At 48.8% G+C, this 19,078-nt stretch overlaps 1 protein-coding gene across 1 annotated transcript; it reads left to right on the top strand.

The window, feature by feature from the left end:
- On the top strand, positions 1–11,692 carry LOC119108434 (endonuclease 8-like 1). The gene is made up of 7 exons (XM_037232005.1): positions 1–105; positions 5,537–5,890; positions 7,422–7,673; positions 9,645–9,861; positions 10,207–10,309; positions 10,830–11,190; positions 11,635–11,692. Exons 1-7 carry the CDS (start codon positions 89–91, stop codon positions 11,690–11,692), a joined length of 1,362 nt encoding a protein of 453 aa, XP_037087900.1. The 5' UTR covers positions 1–88.
- The last annotated feature ends 7,386 nt before the right edge of the window (positions 11,693–19,078 follow it).

Raw genomic sequence — 19,078 nt, forward strand, 5'->3', positions numbered from 1 at the left:
ATTTTCCATGCCGCATGCTCTTGTACAAGATTGGGTGCACAGTCCGAAACCAAGTTAGGGGAGCCTCCACCGCTGCATAGAATACTACATGCCTATTATATTGAGGTCGGTTGAAAAAATGGCATCCACACACAGCTCACAGCCCAGCACTGACCTACTCTCAGTATTCGTCCCACCCGTATTCGTAGGTGTGCATGGTGCACTATGGTCTTTGAGGCTGGGGGCCCGACCTGACTGTGTACAAGCGGCCCGGAGGCGTCGTTTAAGTAAACTATTCACCTAAATGATATGCATTCCTCAACGCCAGGTCTCAGAAAATTTAACCAAGGGCACCATGGATGGGCACATTTTGATGGTTGTTCCACCAATGTGCCATTGCATAAATCAAACACTATACCTTTCACCTATGCAGGACCCCACACAAATCTGTACGTCCGTTCAACGTGCGCCCCGCGTTTTTTCAGGTCGCATCCAGTGCTGCTAAATCAAAATTTTGTCAGAATCCACTTGTCATTGTCACAAGTCATTGTAGTGCCCCAAAACTCGCGTGGAACAACTTGACATTTCAAAGACGTAGAGAAAACAGTAACGCACTTTCTTTGATCCATAGTTTGTTTTTTTACAAATGACTGTTAGATAGCCGATAAAAATCTAGGATGGAGGTCTGGGTGACACTTGAACGCAGCAGCGACGAATAGTAAAAGATGCATCCTCCCATTACAGTTAGGGCAAAAACAATACTTCAACGGTTTCTATGCAACGTGATTAATCATTTCGATAAAATGTTGTTAGTTAGCCTGTAGTTGGCTTCAGTTCAGTCATATAAGCCACAAAGAGCAGCTTTAAAACGGGCCCCTTCTCATCTGAAGAAATGCGGCCGGAAACCACAAAAAATGCATGGTGTTAGGGGGTAAGTAAATGTACGTATAAAACCACGATTATTTTGACTCAGTTTTACTGAACTACATGACCAAACTCCGAGGTATCGTTTCATACGCCTAAGAACTTCATCCGGTCTCGCTGACAGGCGTAAGTCGGTGCCGCGTCTAGGGTGGCAATCGACATTCGCTGTCGGGTTGGATGAAACTATCGGGGGGGGGGGGGGGGGGGGCTAATCTGGCGCTCGTGTCACGATCCCGAGTCGTTTATTTTGTATATCGCCTTGCTTTGAGCGTGGCTGTGGATCGGTGGGTTGTGGACAGATCAAGGCACGTTAGAACTACACCAGCGCGTCTGATCAGTGACATTTTAAGTTATACTGCATTTGGACTGGTTGCAATTGTCTCCAAATAATAAATACCCCCGTCATTACCTTGTGGTGTGTTTGTATCTCCATGGCCCATGACCGTGTGATGTGATAGAACACTTCAGCGATGTTGGATATGCTATTAGCATGTAGATTGCAGCTTCCAGCCTCATTCCATGCTGATAGAGTTTGTTGATGCTTGCTGCCTTGTTGTCATCAAATATTGTTCATTTTTAGCATGTTTTTCTATGTGAGCCTACAATACATGTTCTGTAGGCATGTGGCTCATTTAAATTCGTCATGAACTAAAAGAAGATGCATTGGGCCTAAGGATTATATTATGGTGCACAGATCAAGGTCAGGTCAGGTCAAACAAAGACCGCATGAGACCTGTAGGATGCACAGCATGATGGTCCAGGGAGTAGGCAGCGTCTCCCCCATTTCCTGTAGATGACATTTTGCAGGATGCGGAATATTATGAAGTATGGGCCCTGGTTCTTCTGTTGGATCGCCTGAAACGTGAAATCAGATCGTAGCCATTGAATGCACCACATGATGCAAACATTGCCCATAGGAAATGTGGGAACTTTAGCCTATAGCTCAAATCCTTTGCTAAGCTCTGAATGGCAGTCAATAGTGCCTTTAGAAAAATGTTTATTGATCTGTTTTTTGGTGGAAAAGATGGAACAAATAGTGTGAGGATGACAATGAAAACAATGAAAAGGTGTCATTTTCCCCCCAGATGTCAAAGAGATTTAACACTGAATAACAGTCGATGCGCCCTAAATCCCCAAATCATCATCAACACTGAATAACGCTTATTTGTCTTAGGAAAATCGTAAGAGCGTCTCAGGCTTCTTGTATCTATGCCACTCCGCAGCGCATTACTTACGTTCCGGTACTATCGCCTCGGCTACGCCAGGTCATCTTTGATAAGCCAGGTCGGATTTGCCATGTGTGATTCGGTCTAAGCTTTTGAATGTGAAATCTGTGATTTGCTGGAAAGGAACTGACCACATTTGCCCTAGCTTGCCGTCACTACACCTGGCGTCACGCGCCAGGTGAGGCCAGGTGCGCGATTGCACGGACCGGACATCACGCGCACGCGAGCTGTCCATCTAGATTTGCCCGTTTTCGACAGCTGGTTTTCCACGTTTAATGCTACGTCTCGGCAGCTAAAGCCGGTGGTGACTCAATCTAACTTCAAAGCGCTGACCAACGCACTGCACGATTTGTGTGGCGAACATTTGTTTGTCGGGATTGTAGGCATTTCGAAAAGCGGTGGCGAACGCACCACGCTGTCGCCGAAACTATCATCTGGATCATTACATCACCACATGCGCCGCTTCATTGCCCGGATTTACGACCCAGTTGTCGTTCCGTGTATTTTCCCATGTAGCCGAATACCACCGATCTACGTTGAGTCGCCGCTGCCGAATACTTGAAGTAAGCCGCCCTGGGCTTGTTTCGGGTTGCCTACCTTGAAAGTAGGTTCCGTTCCTGTAGTACCTAACTTCAAGGGATGCGCCGGAATGCGCTTTGAAGAGGCTGCGGAGAGCGACAGATGCTTCGCGGCGACGTTGGGGAGCGACTACGGTCATCTATGGATGCTGTTGCTGCCAACGCTGAATCGGCGTGGGCAGTGACGATCAGAGCGGATTTCTTAAGGGTCAGGAGTGCGCAACGAAACCTAGCGGCAACCGCAACCGCAGTGAGGAATTTGGGAGCTTGATATGAAAGCTGAACACGGGACTAGGAATTCGGTCATGTAACGTTTGCAGTTGTAATCCTCGGATGATTACATAAAGTATTTCCGTATCATGGCGGCTTGGTGCCCCATCGGCTTGGCCGTAAGACCAAGATTGGCACCTGTGTACTCTATGGAACCGTTCAACTCAAGTTTTCATTGGTGCAATCTCCATCCATCTACGGCGTCATTCAGGAACAATAATCAGGCCTCGTTGTCCGTGTTAACGTTCCCGGAGCACGCGGTGTGACGGGTGGTCAGCAAAATTACTCTATTTTAGTCGGAGTTCCGCTGCCCATTCATCCATGGTGCCAGGCGGAATATGATGGAATATCGCTCGTCGCTTCGCTATATGTTTCTCCGCTTCTTACGCTGTGAGTTATTGAATCAAGGTTTACTTAAGCTGTCCTGTCAGTTTGTGAAATTACTATTGTAAACCAAACGAGGCGTGGTAATTAAGCTAGACGGAATATGCTATCAACACAGGACGAGAGGTTGAGGAGTCATGTTTCCGGTCGTGTTTAGGTAAATCTGACAAATAATAGCAATTAGCTGACTGAGAACTGTTCAGGTAATAGTAAGCGCACCCCCAAACCAGATCAACAGTTGTCCAGCGAAGGGGTGGGTCAATTTTGTCCATATATTGTTTGGTTTGGCGTGTATCTGTCCCGTCTGTCCCATTCTTCGTCGTGCTCGGGCCGCACGGCGAGTCGGCAAATGGCATCATTCGGATATGATGCACGTGCGCATGAAATACCGCGCGGTGCCGAGTTTCTTGGGCACGCGGCTGGCGGCTGGCGCGTGGCACTTGAAGCAAGGTGCTCCTTTCGTCCATTGGTTTTGTACTGGTAGCGGTGGAATGCGAGCGGCGCGAAACAGCCAAGCAGCCGTTCGCAGCCCTTCCCACATGTCGGTAACCTCAGGTCGGAGCGACCATTGGCACATAGTGCTGGGTAATAAAAAGGAAAACGCGTGGCGGCAGATTCACGTCGCTCGGGTCCCATGTCCCGTGCAAGGAAGCGGTTAGGACGGTTTCCCCGTGCTGACTGGGTTTCGCGTTTCATGCCATGCCTCGGCACCCACAGCTGGCGGACGTTCCATGCCATACCTCGGTAACCAGAGCTGGCGGACGTTCCATGCCATACCTCGGCACCCACAGCTGGCGGACGTTTCATACCGCGCTTGGCAGCCAGTAAGGGTGGATGCGCAATTCTAGTTTCGGAGCGCCGACCAACGTACCGTCCGCAAGTCATGGGATCAACGCGAATTTGCGTGACTTTTCATGGCGCCAGCGATTCCAAGGCACGGCAGGAGTATCCGCATCTCGAAAAAACGGTATCAAATGCAACAGGCTGTCGCTTAATCTGTAGCCAGGGTCGCCGCGAAATGTACATCGCTGCATGCGCCGACCTATTTTCCGCGTTTACCATGTACTTATTCGTCTCTCTGTGCGCTATCCCGCCCAAGGATTAATTCAGCTATAAGATTGCCATTGCACATTTTTTGCGTCGTCAAAATGTCGCCGGCTGATAGCTCGGTCGCCGTCGGCGAGCGTCTTAAGTAAGAGCGACGAACCGCGCACGCGCGCCTGCGGTCGGCAGCAGTAACCTACTCAGGCTACGCAACCTATTAAGTAAGTTATTCATTCGTTGTGGCGAAAAAAGTGAGCGCCAGTGGCGATTGAACGCATTGCTTAAATTCTTGCTGTTAGGAATGTCAGGGAGACCGCACATATCCAGCCCAGAATAATTTATAACGGGTGTAATAAGAAGTCGCGAAATTTAGTCATTTTTAAGCGAAGCCCGCTGCTACGGCAAAAGAGCACGCCCACTGTTCTCGCGAGGTACGCTGGGGAAACAAGACAGATTCATTACAGCAGGGCTGGCAATAGTAGTGGCGAAATTAGGCGAACATTAATCCGGCTCTGGCATTGGAAGCATGGGCGTTTCCTTGGACTCCTAAGAATGTCTGACGACACTGACCTTGCAGTGGACACTTGGAGAACAAGATATGACAGCTGGACAATCGCTGATTTTGTCTTAGTAAGCAGGTCGTACGCTGGTTTCAGAGAAATGCCTGAAAGGAGTCTTCTAGATTAATTATAGTGCTACATGCGCCTCAATAGCCTCGACGCATTTATTTTATGACAAAAAATCAGTAAACGCCATGCCGGCATTTTTATCAGGTTCCATTACACGCCATGGCGGGGGAGGGCGGTCGCCAACATGGAGTTTGTTTCCGACAACCCGCATGCGTCCCTGGTACTCATCACATCACACCCGGTTCCTGTCAGGTATCCCGGCAGCCAGGGGTCGGATCAGTCAGAAAAACCTGTTATGATGTTAAAGGCATCCAAAAATAATGCACACTAATATCGTCCACTCAACGCAAGGTGTCTTTGCGTGCGTGTTCAGTGTGTCAGCTCCTTCACTTAGCACCCGCAAGGACTGGTCGTTGAAAAAATGTTTAAGTTATGCTATTATTTTGAGTATTTTTTCAATTATGGTTGCCATGAGAACCTACCAAGCGTTTTCATGTTCCAGGGTGGTCCAGACAGACGCAGTCATGCCTGAAGGTCCGGAGCTCCATCTATCTTCGCTGTTTATCAAGAGAGTGAGTGATTCAAAATCATTCATCGGCAAAATTGTGGAGCGGCTGCCCGCCAACAGAGAGCCAAGGCTGGTGGATTTCAACAAACGCCTCGGTGACAACGCGTGTTACACTCTGACGTCATGGTCTCGAGGGAAAGAGCTTATGTTGACAGTGAAGCCACTTAAATCGAAATGCCCAAATGCATCCTACAAACCGGAGGAATGGACAATTCGCTTCAATTTTGGAATGACTGGGTGCTTCAAATTCACGAAGACTGCTGACACACCCAAGCATGCCAAAGTGTGGTAAGTTGAAGCAAAACATCAGATTGCCCCATCATGCGCAATGACCCGTCATCAACCTGAATGATCGTAGTTCGGAGATATTTTCAGCATGATTAAAACTGACATTCATGTAGACGTGTGTCACATACTCATGTCATATAAATGGGGCCTGAGAAGTGGAGTAACGTTAGCCAGATGAGTGGAAATTGTCCGAAATAGGTTTTCAAAGCGGAATCCGCGTCCAACATACCTTGGAGATAAAACGAGGTCAAAAGAGTCACCCGAGGTCACTTTGGTCATTGATTCCAGCCGACCACGAGAAGTGCTCAAAACTCCCGGAAGGTAAATGTTTTGTCAAGTTACACTTTGTCTGGTCTCAATTTACATCATGAGTGGCATTTGCAGTCTAACGTTTTCTGGTCACCGACATTGCAGGCCAAATCATTCTTGCAGAGATTCCAAATTGACGGAATGGGTCACTCAGCTGGCACAACCAGAATTTTGTCTCGCGTTTGACCGAAAGTGCCACACGCGGTGCGAACGGGCAACACTTATCCTGACATTCCCCATCGTCTTACCGGGAGCGGTGTGACATCGCCCCGTAAGTAAGATTCACGGGGCAAAGGAGAGTGTGTTGTTTACCGTGGCAGGATTTACCGATATCCAGCTTAAAGCTTCGAGGTTAGCATGTAGTGTCCTGCGGCAGGTATTGTTTCCAAATATCACGAAACATTCTCTGTGGATGACCACTAGGCAATAAGATGTGCAAGACTCATTGAAGCTTTGCGCATCTAATGCAGCCATTGAACATAATTTCGTTTTAATTAACAGGTCAGATTAGATAACAACGCATGACTAGTTTGTGGCGGCGTGAAGTTAACGCCACATCATGGCGTTAAAGTTAACACCACGTCATGTGGTTGTGATAGAAAACTGAATGGGTGAGAATGATATGTAATAGGAGTCAAATTCGAAATCAGTGTCCCAAAATACCATCGAGTTGGCCCATGGCCCGAAGTAGTTAACTGAAGTCAACTTAAATCAGTGACCTCGGGTAACATTAAGGCTTGGACCTCGTGGAATGCTGGCGTAGGGTCCTTCTACACCTATTTGAAAGTTAGATTAAATCTGAGCGTCATGCGCTGTCGTCCGTAAACCGTTTTTTTTTAAGATGTGCAATATAAAGTATTTTAACATGAGATGCAATCACACCTTAGTGTAGCGTTATGTTATCCAAAACGCCCATCGCCCCTGGTTACGTTTCGGTCATGCTCTTCCCCCCCTTTTTATTCATGTGTAACGTAGCTTACGAGGGACGGAATCCTTAAACGCGACCTTAAAAAAGTGCAGTGGGGGTGTTATGTGGGCACGGGTGCACGTTTTATCAAAGGGTTTCCCCGATAGAAACAACGCTGTTTGTTTCGTTTCACCAACGCACAGGTAATAGTATTGTGCTTAGTTCGTCTCAGAAGATGAGTCTGATCACTGATGGCGCCTCGCACCGCCCGAGGGTCGGTATCGGAGCAGAGATCGACTGCGACTGCTGCTTCAGCTTCCGCACGGCCGGCGAGCCGTCCTACACGCTGAGCTTCGTGGACATGCGCGGCTTCGGCCGGTGGGTAGCGAGTCCCGAGTGGTCGAAGGACCGCGGCCCGTGCATCCTGCAGGAGGCCGACCTCTTCCGTGCCAACGTGCTCGACAATCTGGCCGTCTCCGTCTTCAACAAGCCTATATGCGAGGCCATGCTGGATCAGCGCTACTTCAACGGGGTCGGCAACTACCTGCGCGCTGAGGTCCTGCACAGGTGGGCAACGTGAGGTGGCGGCCTGGTAGTAAGGTTGGCAGCAACTGGCTGTAGCACCTTCTGACAGCTCGTTTTTAGTAGTTAGACGCGGCTGATAGAAAGTCCTAGGGACGAAAATTGCGGAACTTAGTAAAACTCCGAGGATTGCACAAGTTATAGGCCAATGTAGGAAAGTGAGATAAGTTGCATGCTAATCCCTTAGTCTTGGCATGGAGCACTGAGCATTGAGCCAGCATGTTTAGAACGAGAGCTGGCTGACATCATTTCTAAAATGCCGTAATTTGTTATAACGCATGAGCTCGTTTGAGCATGAGCACGAGCATTGTTGTTTACATCGATCAAGATAAAGACGTTCCCCGCTCATGTCTCGGCAAGGTAATGGTGGTAGTGCATCGGGCGAGCTGCGCGTTTGGGAAACTAGAGGGACGTGGTTCGATTCCCTGCGTTACTCCCGCCCCTTTATTGCCCAGGGCGAGGGACAGGCGACGCCATGTAGTCTCAGCAACGCCGTGATGCCAGCAATATCCTGCTCCCTACATGCCTCGGCATCCGCAACATCTCTTATATAACTTTCGAGCTGGGATGACGATACCAGCTCTGGGCGCTTTACAACCAGTTAGTCGTAATCAGTTCTGGAGGTTGTGTGCAACCAGACGTATGCCTAGTTTCCACATTTACGTAATGGACGCAAGATCTTGGATCCTGATTTCAGCTGGCTGTTTGGTAACTATAATCTCCGGGCTGCTTGATTCAAATGACCGTGTTGCAAACTCCAGTCACTCATTCCTGATTTCCATTGCTTTTTCACAAACAAATCAAGGATCCTAGTTCCTTCACACAGACTAGGGTCTGGTTCCTGGTTACGATTGGTTTGTCACGGACTCGTTGGCTCATTCGCAACCGCCAGCATGGGTTATCTTTTGATTATCACCTGCGATGGAAGGCATGCTAGCTGAAATATAAGATAGCCTGCATATGTTCTGTAATATTTACTCGTGCCACGCGCGAAATATAGATACAGGTGGCGGTGCACACTGGTTCCTGGCAGGAATTTTTGGTGAGATCCTGGTTTTTGCTGTCTTCGCTGAGCGTAAAGTGGATCATGGCTCTTATGTCTTTAATATCATTCCAGGCTGTATTTGGGTTCTTGCCAGATACACACCGTCGGGCCGTATTCCGTGCTGGACCTTGGTTTTTGCTGGATATCTGGGCATAATTGCAGACTGGGCCTTACTTCGTTTTGATTCTTGTGCATATTACAAGTCGGATCTTGGTTCTTGGAAGATCCCTGGTTTAGTGTCAGGCTGGATCTTGGTTCCTGCTGTTTCCTGCAGAACAATTGAAGTGGTCGGTATTGGATCCTGGTTCCCGCTGGTTCCCTCAACAAAATTCAGTGTTGGATCCTGGCTTTGCTTAGGCCTTCGATTTCATTCCAAACTAGTACTGAGTTATTCTTGCTTCTAGAACTAGGAACGTATACCGGGAGGAAATCTTAGGAGCCTGGCGCAAGTCTGGTCGTAGCTCAAACCAGCTACAGAAGCTCTTGCAAAAAGGCTAGCAGAACATGATTTGAGGTTTTTATACGACTTAATCCCGCCAAAACTAATGGAGTTATTTTGTTGCGTAGCTACTGTCTGTTCCTGAAATGCAGAATTAAGACAAATGGTGTACAGACAATGCGGTGTTGGCTACCGAGTGGCGAAACGTACGGCGAAGAATGAATGCTTCAGGTGCCAGGTGAAGACCAGGTGTTGAAACATGCAGAGGCATTTTCATAATGTATTTTCGGAGAGGCCAAGCCTGAATGTACCCCACCGGTTCACGCCGAAATGAGAAAAACAGGTGTTCGAAGTAAGAAAAGGATAGAAAGTAGCCCGATTGGGCTAAAATGTTAACATGTGTCGCCATATTTGCTCACACCAGTCGGATGCCTATGTTCCGCCGCTGTGACCCACCTGTCTGTTTGACCAGGCTGTCTGTACGCCCGTTTGAGAGCGCGCGGGACGTGCTGGCGCCGCTGCCGCTAGAGCTGAAGGTGGGTCAGACGGACGTGCTGCACATGTGCCACCAGCTGGCCACCGAGGTGGTCACCATGGGCGGCGGTAAACGCTACGACGTGCAGCTGGAGGCGCTGGAACCGCAGCCGGCCATCAAGAAGGAAGAAGGGGATGAGGTTGACGCATTCGAGGTGAGAGGGTGCAGAGTTCTGTGGGGCCTTGCTTCCTTGGGAAGCATTGGTTGGCGTTCGGAATGGTGGAGAGATGCTTTGAGGCGAGCTTGACACCAAGAATTGCTACGGGCGCGCCAGCACACCCACGAACACACGTCGCTTTTTTCTGTAAAAAAAGAAACTCGATGCGCGCCGCCGCTCCCTCCCCCCCCCCCCCCTTCTGGAGCACAAGCGACTAAAGCGTCCATATTGGCGCTGAAGGCACATGGCATCATTGAGGTTCGAACCCGCTCGGAAAATGGCACGCTTACACCAACAAACCTGACGTCGGGAGATTTTCGAAGCGCGCTAATTTTGTTTCAGGCCTGGCTGCAGTGCTACTACCAGCCCGGCATGAAGAATCTGGTGGATAATAACGGCAGGACGATATGGTTCGCAGGCAGCCCTGGGCCACGAGCGCCTAAAGGTACTGCCTTGCATCCGTTTTTTCGTTATTATTTATTGCGTGTGCCCTCTACCGGTGGGTATTCATGAAATATGTCAATATAGACACAGTATCACAAGTGACCCCAACTTCTAGCTGCAAGCACACCTGGGCTAAAGTTGTTGCGCGCATCACGTCCGGCTCGACTCCGGGCGCCAGCCTCTGTTGCGCCCGCCCCTAAAGGCTACAGCGGTGCGAACCGGCCTCGTCAGGCGCTCGCTTCCTCTGAGCAGCGGCACGGCAGGGGACCAGCTGCCGTGCGCACTCACTGGATACCCAGGAAAACTGCAGGAGGCTTACCATAGTGGCCCTTGTTGCTATAGCGAAACCATGGGCGCTGTGTGCAACGTCTTCATTTGGATTGCTTGCTGTCTATAGTGCCGCGTGACAGGCTGTTTGGCACACTTCACTGCGTGCGCGAAGTGGTTTAAAGCCTTTTGCTTATGATAAGTTTGGATTTGTTGCGTGAATAATCGTCTGGATTGTCTGCCAATTTTGTCAGATGGTAAAGCTCGCCATTCGCCGAAGAAAAGGGCTTCGTCCAAGGCTCCGAAGTCCAAGAAGCGAGGGGAGGAAAACAATGAGGATGCCCTCGTGGAAAGAGGTGCCAAAACAGCAGCGGGCAGAAGGACGAAGGCGGCTAGCAACTCGCGTAAAAGGACTTCGTCAATGGTGCCGAAGTCCGAGGAGCCTGAGTATTCGGATCGAGCCAAGAACCTCGTGAACAAACGTGCCAAGGTCTCATCGCGCGAAAATACTAAGACCCCGCATAAAATAAGCGACCCTGAGAAGAGCACGCGTGCGGCTAGGCGGACTAAGAAGTCGGCCTCGTGCGAGGAGACGCCAGCGGTTCTTTGCAGTAGGCACGGCTCTCGGTCACGCCCAGTCCGAGGAGGGACGACAGGCGGACGAGGCGGGACCGGCACCAGTGGGAGACGGTCGCTGAGGCTGGCTGGCAGGGCCGGTGGCTGTTGACGACGCACTGCGAATGCAGGAGGTGGTCTGTGTCCCCCCCCCCCCCCACGCAACCGTGTACTGTCTGCGCTGATCAGGGACGAGTGAAAGGATTTATTTCCGATGCGTTGGCTCCTTTTGCACTTTGAATGAATCGTTGACTTACGTAATACTCAGGTCTCATCGTTATCAATGTCTCGCTCATTATCAGTACAAAATTTTTCCGAAACTGTCCAACCCCCATTTGGAGACTCGTGCTTCAGTGAGCGACCGTGCCTTCGTGTCCACGTTTTCCAGATGCGCAAGGCGTTGTTGTACGGCGGTGTTGTTCATCGGTGTCTGGTTGTTTCCAGACACTCGGGGGCGGTGTTGAGTCCCGCACTAGGGTGCTGGGAGCTGAGGCTGCTGTAGATGTGCATGGATGCTTCTTTTTTAATAAAGTGAAAAGCATGCGGAGTCTTTGGCAGAAGTTATGTGGTATTGGAAGATGTCCTGGCTGGCCGATGCTCATCCCAGTGACAGCGGCTGTAATGCGGATGGATTGCCAGCGTATTGCGGATAGCCGACGAAGCGTTGGCAACGCGCCATCGACCTGCCAGAGACGGCAGTAGGGACATCACGAAGCGCGTAATTTCTCGAAGTGCACTGCAGAACCGTTGTGGCCTTCCTCGGCACATGAAGCGGCGGAACGTACCCAAGGATACTCGGTAGTACTACAAGAATGCAAGGAAAATTCTGCTTTAAACAGCACAGTTTTTCTGTTCAGTAAATATGATTCCCAATACGGCAGTGTTTGGTACGGCATCATATCTTGCACGGCGCTGATTCAGAGCCAACTAACTGACTGCCGTTGTGTCTGGAAATGTGCTTACGAAGGTCAGATATGAACGACTCGACGACTACATTTTTTTATTTGGCCTTGATGACCGCATGGCTAGTGACACGGCATGATTTAAATGACGTTATTATGACGTCATGGATGCCGAGGTGACCTTGAAACGGTCTCCCTGACAAAGTCTGCACATCGTCGCGGGCGCGCGGCTCAGAAACTAGAGGAGCTTTGGTCTTAAGAAGGGCAGCGCCACGAACTGTGCCGAATGTCTAGAATCTTCAAGATGCATCTTCAGGATGGCTATCTTAGCTCAAAACCTCATACCAATGTGGGATACTCCCTTGAACTCTCCGATGATGATGATGATTTGGGGTTTTAGGGCACATCGACTGCTGTAGGTCATGCAGCGCCCAACCCTTGACCTATCCATACCAATTTTGTTTCGCTATTGGTAGAGCACAAGGTGATAATTGCTCACTGGGTACAGGTTTGGTCAATGCGGAAGCAAGCACATTCGTCTTCCAGCATGATAAAGCTGGCATATAGCCTCGACAAGAACGGGGAGACGATTTTAGAGTAAGTCCCGGAACAGGTCGCATTATTAAAAACTAGCTAAGCTGCAAACCAACGGTGCTTAATACTCTTAAAACACATAATACTTATTTAAAAATAGCCCTACCCAGGCATAACAGCCCAATAGTGGCGGGATACCCTCGACACTTGCGAAAGCCGAGGCACTCGCACAATGGATTTGTTAGTTTCCGGTCGCCGCCGCACGCAATGCGCGAAAATGCGAGACAAACGCCACCACAAGGTTTTGATCGAGCCGCGCACACCATCACCCACACACCGGTCAGCATCAATACACCGATCGCGGCCGGCAGACTAAGATGGCAGCAACGAGATGGCGGAAGACCGCTGCACTGCCAGCCGATCGTTAACGCGAAGGTCCCACCTGTGGGGCATATTTCAAAAGCAGTCTTTTTTTAAAAAAATCTCAAGGCCAGTTATGTCTGATAATAGCGCTGGACAGTGTCATTGCAGCTGCAGTTGTCACAACCACCAAGGTCAGTTACGTCATGACACCCGCCGTGGCACCTCTTGTGGTGCGAATAAAAAACTGTTTGTGATTGGCCCAGCGAGTGCCAAGGGCCTTTTGTCGAGAACACATTGGTTGAAGTTTGAACCAGTACGTCACTATGGACCATGTGATAATAACATTTCCAAAGTCAATGTGAGCCTCGAAAAGCCACTGCGGATAACGCCGTAGGAGAGAAATCAAAAGTCATAGTGGGACGTTTCGTTGTGTTCGGGAATATAGCTTAATAGCTTCAATTTAGGAATATAGCTAATAGCGGGATAATAGCTTCATGTTTGCTTATGTTTTTGGCTAAACAGTGCTTCAAGCTTTCATCTTATTCATACAAAAACGTTTTGGCAAATACGTGTGCTGCAAACATTACAACAAAACACACGATCGAAGTGGGCAACTTAAATGAATTACTCTCGCAGTGGTGAGCAGTGACCCCAATTTGAACGTCCGCGCAGAAGTGGCTACTTCAAATCAAAATCCGGAACTAGTCAGCAGGATTTCGTGAAAACTGGTATGGCTGATCAATTTGCAAGCGTTTGATCCAACAATTCGTGAAAAGTACCAAAAACATGCGACATACTTCCTGTAAAGGAAATGTCCCACACTAGAATATATTGAACCAAGCATCATACATGATGAAATAAGCTAACTTGTGATTATTAGTATACTTTTAGCTTAAAAGACTCAAGTCTTTATGACGTCAGAGTCCCGGCCGGCCTGACTGTGTCAGAATTACCACTGTGTCGGACGGGCTGATCCACTTGTAATGCTTCGTGTTTGCTGGAGAGTGTTTGGTGAACCCGAATACCGCTGGGTTTGCTGGACTCGGCGTTATCCTTTCAGTCTTATTTTCCTCATGACTCGTACCTCTGCCCAAGTTCTTTATTATGCAGCACAAAACGTGACTCGTATCCGAAACTTGCAGTCAATGAATGCTATTGGTTGAGAATCTACAGATGTCCGTTGATGGCAGAAATTGCGCTGACGTAAGCCAAATCTGAATAATTCGATGATCACGTTTTCGTTGACTTTGAGCACTACATGGCCAATGAGGTGGCAGTATTCGAGGGACGTCTCTAAGAGGATATGTATCTGGATGGCCTTGAAATGGCCTACACGAAATTGCCCGCAGAAGTGCAGGGGCGTTAAGCCCGAAGACCAGAGGGTTTTAAGTCTTAAAAGGGCATGGCCGTCAATTGTGCTGAATGATCTTAAAAATGAATATCTGAGATCAAAATGTCATACGTTACGGGTCGTTAACTCAACGCAATATTTCAACGGATAATTTCCAAAACCAGGAGCTAAAGACCTTTCTCCTTACATCAATTTCATGTCTTTTCCACTCCTCGATAGACTCGTGAGCATCAGCGTAGGCCAAATCGCCTCACCAGTAACAGCGCTCAGGAGTCCAGCAGCCGTTCCTGCCATCGATGCAGATCGGCAGGCTTCGTCCTCCGCAGGACATTGGTCCCCCGCACGTGATACTGAGACACTGTCAACAGTTCCGTTGTCCTTGGGGCCCCCCCCCCCCCCCCCCCCTCCCCCTATAACCACCACGACGGAGTAGGCTCGAAGTGGGGACTGACGGTCAACGTAGTAGGATGCAACATATGCTTTGAGACTTTTCTACAGCGGAACCCCTTTGCCCCTGCTGCAAGCCTATCTATCTAAGCACCCTGGACACAGCATCTGACTAGAATGACGTGCGAAGGCCCGGTCGTCGTTTTTTAACCGCATTTGAGCGTCTACACAGTTGTCATCTTCACTACCATGAATTTTGCGTCATAGCTGCATTGGCCTAAGATTGCAAACAACTTAACGTTAGGTTTGGCTGTGGCGGTGCACAGACGGAGCAGTCTAAAAACGGGATTTGTACCCAAGATATGTGTTGGAAGGCCTCAGTTCCAAGTGCATGCGGGTATTGAAAAAAGATCCAGGCATTCCCACCACCGGTATTATGCGGACTCAGATTGTACGTGCCTTTCCGGTCCATCCGGCCAGGAAAATTCCCAGTGCGTTTCTTGACATTGAATACAGCCGCTGTCGCCTGCTTATTGGCTGCAAACTCGGACGTTTTCCTCCGATCGAGCGGACCGTGTGTTTATACATGTCACCGGTATGAAGTGACCCGTATCTTGATTGCAAGGCCGAAACGGTTTGTGACGGGGTGATAATCATGCGAAAAGTGAATAACAGCCGTCCTTATTGGATGCAAAGCATGTTGGAGGTGGAATATGTGATCAACCATAGCTGTTTTAATCCCGGAACGGCTAGGAGGCGCACTACCAAACATCTTGAGACCCACGGTATGAAAAAGAGCGGCCTAGAACGGCATGATAACTATTGTTTTAAAAACTCGTATTGTGGTGCTCTTCAATATGTAAATGCCCATGGGCATCCTCTTAGTGACATTTGTTTTTAGTCTGACTTTGTCGTCAGCCATGTACTATTTGTGAGGCCATATCAGTTGGGTGTCTTGCCAAATTGACCAAACGGCTCACTTGCTGGTAGCTGGGATGTGTTAGACGGTCATCTTCTAAATATTATCTACTTTGATGTCCGTGATGTCGATAATGTTTTTGTTTAAGTCGGCGGGTTAGGTTATTAAAGGTCAAGCCAGATAAAAATGTCCGACCGTTCTTACATGAGGAGCTTATGACACCCACATTCGCAAACATGTTTTGTCATGATCGACCGCATCAACATCATTTTCAGATCATGGGACCAAAGTAGTGAAGTTCATCGTGGGACAAACTGTAGTGGAGTTCTTGGGTCATGATCAAGCTGCGCCGGAGAAATAAAGAACGTACGCATACCGCAGGCATAACTTGCACTGCAATTAGTACACAGTTTTCACTTGATCGGCTTTCATTCGTATTTGGCATAAAGTTACTCCAGTCAGAGGTTTCAATAAAGGCGCATCAATGACTGAAAACATCAAGTGTGCAGCCAAGTAATCAGGCAAGTGATCAGTACACACATCAATGATATGCAGATCCATCAATATGCAGCTAAGCAGATAGCTTTAATCAACAAGGAGAGGCAATGCATCCTTGTTTTACAAGACTATGTTTTACTCCGTTCGCGTGTTCCTGACTTAACCCCCGCCGATTTGCATGATGCGGACTGGCTGGAAGGGGGGGGGGGCGATGTGGACCTCCGGCGTTTCTAAACTAACAGAGAGGTCTCAACGAAATCTTGCGATTGGTACCAGTTTGATATGCTAGTTTTATATCCCACTATGCCAGGTCAAAGAACCGATTTTCGCGAAAACCGCGCTTTTCAGCTTACATCGTGTGTCATTGATGTGTGTCATTGATGCCCTACGGCGCACTCGGCTGCTGAGGCTATATTGCGTCGCCTGTCTCTCACCCTGGCAGGAAGGGCGGGTACCGCGGGGACTCGAACCCCGTACCCCTGGTTTCCCAGACGCGCAGTGGTTGACGCAGACGCGTTAACCACTACACTACTGGCACCCCTTACATCATATATGCGAAACCATGCCTCCTGCTGACACAAATCTTAGCAAGCTTCTTCCCTGAAAACCTGACAAGTACTTGGGTTGGGGCCAACTCCAACTCCTGCACATCTCCCGCAATCAACGGAACCCAGCGCATCCAGCATGCTGCGCAACTTACCCCGTCCAGACGGCACCGCTGCTGAGCCGAGGAAAAGCGAAGGAGACGTCGGAATGGTGGCGCCCTCGCCGGACAGGCTGGGCTGCAACGAACTGAACCGGCTAGCCACGGATTTTATATCTGGCAGTGTATGTGGGACGGCTGCGGTCAGCCGACCGTGAGGTGGATTCACCGAGCACGAAGCTGGGGGGGGGGGGGGGGGTAAGGTAGGCACATGATGCAAGCAGTTGACGGCGACTCCCGGACCAGGGGAAGGAGAACACTCCGAAGGGGCTGAGGAACCGGTAACGCTCAAGTCGTTCACAAAATACAGCATCAGGAGGCAGTGTTTTCATTGGGCCGAGCGACCGGCGGGTAATGAATGCTGTGATTTTACCATCTGGCGTGCAAAACTTTGGCTAGACTCATCCGTGTATTCGTTCCCGGGGCTCCACAGATGTTGGTTTTGCTTTAAGCGTGAGACACTAAACGAGGCTTCCTCGACGATCGATACCGTTCAAATGGGAACTGAATTGGGCTCGGAAGTATGAATTAGAGTGTGGTTGCAAGAACGCAGCAATCAAAGACACGGAGGGTCGCAGAGGTGCTCGCGTTAAAAATGCCGCGTGTCGTTTGTTGGTATTTCATGACGCAAGACAATTTACGTTGGTTATGGACAACAAGACGTCTGTTGACAGTTAAAGCGCTAACGCAAAAGGAATGTTTGAATACATTAGTGAACGCAGGCAAGCAGCTGATGTCAGCAATCGAGGTCCTTTTCAGTTGCACCGGCAACCCAACGGCAACGGCAGCGGCAAAAGCGTACTTCCCAGGGAGCAAAGCTTCTAAAAGGCGTCTCAATTATTCTAGAAACGGCATATGTAGGGAGTCTTTTGTCATTACCATTCCAACCTGAAGTAAACTACTTATAGAATTGCCTTTCCAAAATCACGCCAAAATAAAGGAGTGTTCCACATTTGTACGGTGTTTTGAAGTGAAATAGTCATCTTGAAGATCATGCGGTGCATTTGGCATTCTTGTCCTTCTTATGTCCTAAACTCGTCTACTTTCTGAGATACACGCCCGCGAAGATAAGCAGAATTTTTCCGGGGGACTATTTCCAGGTTACCCCAAGCACCCATGACGTCAAAATAACGCCGGCCGAATTCCATTACATAGCCATGCGGGAATCAAGGCCACGAAGCGCATTTGCCGAGTTGTTCATATATGGTGTTCGCGAGCACGATTTCCACACATGACCGCCGTCAGCTGGCTCTCAATCACTGATGTGCAAGGTACGATGGCGTAATTAAACAATGGCGTGTTGAGAAGCGCATTTTCCTAAAGACCAAAATGATGTTGCCTAAAGCAGTCATTTCCAGTTAAAAAGCGTACAACTGGGTAAAAGAGAGCTTGTTTCATCATATCTGACGCTAGATTTGATATCTCCAAATGCGAAACATTCCCGTTAAAGGAAGTATCCTACTTTGGAAGATATCGAAGTTAACATTGGGTATGACGAATTATATCACTTATAACTTTTGCATACTTTTAGGAGGAAAAGGCTGTTCTAGAAAGCAGTTTCGCCTGAAATAAATATGCTCTGCACTGGCATTATTTGATTGCGTCATGAAACGTTTGTATGGCGTTGACGTGCTGCCAAACCAGCCACCGTTGCACTCACTTGAAGCACTTCAAGCCCATCGAGAGATGGCAGCACAGTGCCGAAAGTGTTCGCTGGGCCCAAATATTGTTATGTTTTCATGCTTTGACCCTTTCTCATGGCTCCTTGCGTATTTATGCGAGTTAAGGATTTTTGTGTGCAGTTGCATGCTCTGCCGTGGCGCTTTTCCTAAGTTATCTGATGACAAGTCTTATTATATTGTATCACATATAACACAATAACTAGGCAAAAATGGATTTGAACGGCGTTGCTACGGCGTCATGCATGCCTGAATGGCTTCAGAAAATAGGCTGCACATCTTCCCGAGCAGGTATCTCAGAAACTAGACGGCTCTACGTCTTAAGAATGGCAGGGCTGTGTTTTAAAAGTAAAAATACACCCTCATCTTTTGACATCGTATGTCTGATCAAAACAAATGCAAGTTGTATAGCTCTGACGGTCGATTGGCCACATGAAGGGAATGCAAGGTGAACAAACGCGACCCCATTTACAGTATTCCAATTTCAGGGTATCATTGGCAGGTCAAATGGACAACCACCTTATTGTCACAGTATGCCTTTATGCTCCTTAA

Source organism: Pollicipes pollicipes, unplaced genomic scaffold (assembly GCF_011947565.3).
Source record: "Pollicipes pollicipes isolate AB1234 unplaced genomic scaffold, Ppol_2.1 Scaffold_6686;HRSCAF=7923_pilon_pilon_pilon, whole genome shotgun sequence".
NCBI lineage: Eukaryota > Metazoa > Arthropoda > Thecostraca > Pollicipedomorpha > Pollicipedidae > Pollicipes > Pollicipes pollicipes.

Coding starts and splice junctions, on each gene's coding strand:
- LOC119108434 (XM_037232005.1), top strand. Junction 9,862..10,206: donor ATGAGGTTGACGCATTCGAG/GTGAGAGGGTGC, acceptor ATTTTGTTTCAG/GCCTGGCTGCAGTGCTACTA. Junction 10,310..10,829: donor TGGGCCACGAGCGCCTAAAG/GTACTGCCTTGC, acceptor CAATTTTGTCAG/ATGGTAAAGCTCGCCATTCG.